Genomic DNA, 5,568 nt, shown 5'->3' with positions numbered 1-5,568 from the left:
GCCATTCTGTAGCCAGACAATAAATACACATCAATAAGTGTATTACATTTAAGTTGAGTATAATGTTTTTCAAATAAGGCATTATTATGGATGTTATTGTTGAATATTCTCGAGATTACATTAAAAGAAAAGGCTCACGTGTCAAGAGACATGTCTATGTGGTGTCTCTGAAGGGTGCACAAGCAACCATATTAGTTCCTACACTTTTTCCTCATTACAAAAGCATTAACAAGAAGTTGTACGTCTTGTAACATTGTCTGACCCTTGCTAGAAGAGCAATTATCAGCCCTCTCTTGAACGCAGCTCTCTCCAACCCATCGTTCCTACACCATTGTCTAATTAGAAATGCATTAAGGAGAGGTTGTAAAAGTACGTCTGACCCTCAGAAGAAGAGCTCTTATCGGCCCTTGAACGCAGCTCTCTCAGCTTCGCCTGACTGCATACCAGTCAGGTATTGATTTCTCATTGGTTGATTTGTTTAACGACCTAGAGACAGTTGTTATTGCCTTGTGAGGGAGCAAATTCTGCCTTAACTGCTGCTTGCTACTTTGATTGGGCATTTTACTGTTTACAATACCTGCATTTATAGGTTTGTGACTACAGAGAGGTACATTTCAATGCAGGGACTGTAGCTAAAATAGTCCAGTTTTGAACAAAATGACTATGAAGATATTGAAATATTAATCTCAGTTCACCCAAAACTAAAGTCTTGCGTAATTGGTCAGCTGTTCGATTAGGTTCTGGGTACAGACATGTTAAGAGAAGAGATTGAGAGATGCTAAAATGAGGAGCAGAACCAGAACAAGAAGCTCCACCCTCTCTCTTTGAAAGTTACAGGCAAGTCTATGGGCCGGATGTCCCCAACCCTTCCGAAAATCGAAAGGTGCATAACACCTGCGAAATCGTGATTTGTCCAAATAACCAGTGTTGAAAAACACGTAACTACTGCTGCTCGTCAGTGGCCATAGTATAAAGACAGATCTATGGTACCATGTACAGTGGGGCAAAAAAGTATTTAGTCAGCCACCAATTGTGCAAGTTCTCCCACTTAAAAAGATGAGAGAGGCCTGTAATTTTCATCATAGGTACACTTCAACTATGACAGACAAAATTAGAAAAAAATCCCCAAAATCACATTGTAGGATTTTTAATGAATTTATTTGCAAATTATGGTGGAAAATAAGTATTTGGTCACCTACAAACAAACAAGATTTCTGGCTCTCACAGACCTGTAACTTCTTCTTTAAGAGGCTCCTCTGTCCTCCACTCGTTACCTGTATTAATGGCACCTGTTTGAACTTGTTATCAGTATTAAAGAAACCTGTACACAACCTCACAGTCACACTCCAAACTCCACTATGGCCAAGACCAAAGAGCTGTCAAAGGACACCAGAAACAAAATTGTAGACCTGCACCAGGCTGGGAAGACTGAATCTGCAATAGGTAAGCAGCTTGGTTTGAAGAAATCAACTGTGGGAGCAATTATTAGGAAATGGAAGACATACAAGACCACTGATAATCTCCCTCGATCTGGGGCTCCACGCAAGATCTCAAATCCTGCAGTGCCAGACGTGTCCCCCTGCTTAAGCCAGTACATGTCCAGGCCCGTCTGAAGTTTGCTAGAGAGCATTTGGATGACCCAGAAGAAGATTGGGAGAATGTCATATGGTCAGATGAAACCAAAATATAACTTTTTGGTAAAAACTCAACTCGTCGTGTTTGGAGGACAAAGAATGCTGAGTTGCATCCAAAGAACACCATACCTACTGTGAAGCATGGGGGTGGAAACATCATGCTTTGGGGCTGTTTTTATGCAAAGGGACCAGGACGACTGATCCGTGTAAAGGAAAGAATGAATGGGGCCATGTATCGTGAGATTTTGAGTGAAAACCTCCTTCCATCAGCAAGGGCATTGAAGATGAAACGTGGCTGGGTCTTTCAGCATGACAATGATCCCAAACACACCGCCCAGGCAACGAAGGAGTGGCTTCGTAAGAAGCATTTCAAGGTCCTGGAGTGGCCTAGCCAGTCTCCAGATCTCAACCCCAAAGAAAATCTTTGGAGGGAGTTGAATGTCCGTGTTTCCCAGCAACAGCCCCAAACATCACTGCTCTAGAGGAGATCTGCATGGAGGAATGGGCCAAAATACCAGCAACAGTGTGTGAAAACCTTGTGAAGACTTGCAGAAAACGTTTGACCTCTGTCATTGCCAACAAATGGTATATAACAAAGTATTGAGAAACTTTTGTTATTGACCAAATACTTATTTTCCACCATAATTTGCAAATAAATTCATAAAAAATCCTACAATGTGATTTTCTGGATTTTTTTCTCGTATTTTGTCTGTCATAGTTGAAGTATATATATGATGAAAATTACAGGCCTCTCCCATCTTTTTAAGTGGGAGAACTTGCACAATTGGTGGCTGACTAAATACTTTTTTGCCCCACTGTATGTTTACGTGGTCTGTTCACCAGAGATTATTGACAGATTGTTATCGTTCACGGTCGGGATGCTTTCACAAACAAGTATGAAATAACTGTAGTAATTGACTGAGCCGCTCTTGTTGATTCAATATGTAAACACATTTTCATATAATAACACAAAGCTAAATAAAATACAATCATGACAAATCGGTCAGCTGTAGCAAATCCACTTATTTTGTACCTCTGCTTTGAATGTGATCTGCAATACTTCAAATAAATATTTAATCCGACATTTTCTTCCATTGACATGCTCCATTACTTCAAATAGCCTTCTTCAAGACTGTGTGTGTGTGTGTGTGTGTGTGTGTGTGTGTGTGTGTGTGTGTGTGTGTGTGTGTGTGTGTGTGTGTGTGTGTGTGTGTGTGTGTGTGTGTGTGTGTGTGTGTGTGTTCCTGTGTGGCGACAGTCTTAACAGGTGAGGAAGACAGGCAGGGGAGATGGGTGAGTTGGGTGTGGAGGGGAGACAGACTGTTAGCCAGCCAGGGGGAGGTATACAAGGGGCTTTGGCCTGGCCGTGTGGTGACCGGCTGCCTGTGTGCGGTGGTGGTGGGTGAGCTAGTAGACACACACACATTGGGTAACATATATACACACACACACACACACATACACACACACACATACACACACACACACACACACAGCACACTGAGGAAATCGCTGTCAGCCCTGTCCCCAGAGGATGACCACACAGATTAACAGACTAGGGCTGGACATGTTGCTGCCGTTTGTGTGTGCGTGTGCGTGTGTGCGTGTGTCTGTGTGCCTGTTATACAGCTCCCCCACTGTGCAAGGATGGAGAAGGGTTGAATAATGTTTAGTGTTGTGTTATGGTTGTATGTCTGTCTAGATTGTAACACACTGTATAATGTCTGAATACGTAGATAGTCGACAGGCTTAGCTGTGTTTTCAGCCATATTTTTATGGTTGTTAGATTGATGTCTGATGTCAGCATGGTCAGAGCTTTACCACCAAAGGTCAGCAAGTGCAAAAACATGTTAACTATCCTCTGGCTATACAGTACATGTGAAGCACTTGCAGTCTTCTTTCAACGTATATCAAGTAGGATGTGCCTGACCAGGAACAACATTGGGTGCCTAAATCTGGCTATCATACCCAGAGCCTGGAGTTTTTCCTCAGGCCATTGTGGTCGGGAAAAACTCATGTCCCTAATCATGACCATTATCATGTCTCACACCTGTGGGACAAATGCAAATGAATCACATTTATGTAAGTAATCTACAGAAATTACTTTCTCAAAATAACAAATTAGCTGACATTTTACAATGATGGTGACTTCTGTCCCTCAGCCTGAGAGCGAGAGAGTAGATGTATTAAAAACACCACTGAGTTCATAGAATAGCCTGCTTATCTTCACCATGAGTCCTCCTCCTCTTCCTCATAATCCTCCTCTCCCTCCATCTCCTCTTCTTCATAATCCTCCTCAGTGTCCCCCTCCTCCTCCTGCTCAGTCGCCCCATCTGCTTCCTCCTCTTCCTCTCCCTCCTCCTCCTCCTCAGTGTCCCCATCCGCTTCCTCCTCCTTCTCTCCCTCTCTCTCCTCCTCCTCCTCAGTGTCCCCATCCGCTTCCTCCTCATCCTCCTCCTCCTCAGTGTCCCCATCTGCTTCCTCCTCCTCCTCTTCATCAACCCCCTCTTCCTCATAATCCTCCTCCTCTCCCTCCAACCCTTCTTTCTCATAATCCTCCTCCTCCTCCTCTTCATCAACCCCCTCTTCCTCATAATCCCCCTGCTCCTCTTCATTAACCCCCTCTTCCTCATAATTCTCCTCCTCTCCTTCCACCCCCTCTTCCTCCTCCTCAGTGTCCTCTTCATCCTCTTCCTCATCAGTGTCCTCACTTTGCAAGGTGGGTTCTGTTTTTGATTTGATAGTGTCTAAAACAGTAATGCGGTTTGGGTCCCAGACACAGTTCTCTTCTAAACCACTCTTCACCATGCCACAGTTAGGAGGAACCCAGGCTGAGTCGTAACCTTCGTCATGCCACGTCTTCTTCAAAGGGTGGCCTTGGCGGTCTACTTTTTTCACCTTGCCCACATTGACTTTAACTTTGATGACAACCTTCTGGTGTTCAGTGAGGTCCAGGGGGTATCTACTAGCCTTCTCCAGGTCCCGGCTTAGATACACACCCTGCCCCAACATGCCACACTTGGATTGAAAAAAACCTTTGGCCATGATTTTCTGTGCAGCCCACCAAGAGGTGCCATGGTACATGATGTAGGTTCTGCCATTCCGTGGCCCTGACAGACCCATTCTTCGTGCAGAAGTAGTGAAGTAATCTCCTCCCCACATGGACATATCCTCCCCAATTTTAAGGAATTCCCTCCCTGACCACAAATAAGTGTGTCAATGCACAATACTGCAGAATTGGACGAGTAAGAAAGGGGAAAATTAGTCTGACTAGGTAATATATGTATATATATATGGAAGGAAATAAACTATGTTTTACATACAGTATATCAAAACAGAGTATAAAACAGCTGCAATTTGAAAAGGTTAAGTTGGATAAAATACTTACCAAAAAACATCCAAGTTATATGGTTATATATTAGTTAGTTCACTTAATGACAGGTTGGCGTTGATCTCTAATGGAAGGAAAAGGTAAAAGTGATTCACCAGACAGATTATTCTACACCAAATAAAGTTGTTACTAGTAAAAGGAATGTACATAGAAGTTATCTGCCTTCCTTTCGTTTTCAATCATACAGGAAATCACATGATCAGAGCAGGATGTCTCCTGGCCATATAAGGTAAAATGGGGCAGTTATTTAGCTATTAGAGTTTACGTCACCCCTCTCTCTCTCTCTCTCTCTCTCTCTCTCTCTCTCTCAAATGGCTGCCTGGTTTTTGAATTCAGCACTCGACTCACCCTTCACTGGCTGTATCTGCCTATTGAAGATTCTGGCTTTATGGACGACCAGAACTTACACAAACCACTTTTTTAACATTTGGTTTGTATTTTTAGTGAAAATGTAGTGTGATGTTTCTAATGATACAGGATGTAACATGTCTTAAGTCATAAAGGAGGTTATAACAGAGCTGTTTTATCTGGGGAACAACACAT

The 5,568-nt window shown here is 43.0% G+C and overlaps 1 protein-coding gene across 2 annotated transcripts; it reads right to left on the bottom strand.

The window, feature by feature from the left end:
- Nucleotides 1-2,548: 2,548 nt before the first annotated feature.
- Nucleotides 2,549-5,198, bottom strand: LOC115104390 (glutamic acid-rich protein-like). Of its 2 annotated transcripts, none has more exons than XM_065006179.1 (2): nt 5,023-5,198; nt 2,549-4,863 (listed from the first exon to the last, which is right to left on the bottom strand). In XM_065006179.1, the coding sequence occupies exon 2, from the start codon at nt 4,800-4,802 to the stop codon at nt 3,861-3,863; it is 942 nt and encodes a 313-aa protein (XP_064862251.1). In that variant the 5' UTR covers nt 4,803-4,863; nt 5,023-5,198; the 3' UTR covers nt 2,549-3,860. The 2 variants fall into 2 exon arrangements, with proteins under 2 accessions (XP_064862251.1, XP_029481679.2); XM_029625819.2 differs by having other exon boundaries at nt 2,549-4,831.
- Nucleotides 5,199-5,568: the final 370 nt, after the last annotated feature.

The sequence above is a fragment of the Oncorhynchus nerka genome, linkage group LG21 (genome assembly GCF_034236695.1).
Source record: "Oncorhynchus nerka isolate Pitt River linkage group LG21, Oner_Uvic_2.0, whole genome shotgun sequence".
Classification (NCBI taxonomy): Eukaryota; Metazoa; Chordata; class Actinopteri; order Salmoniformes; family Salmonidae; genus Oncorhynchus; species Oncorhynchus nerka.
Note: the sequence above shows the minus strand (reverse complement) of the source record. Positions and strands in the feature narration are given on the sequence as shown.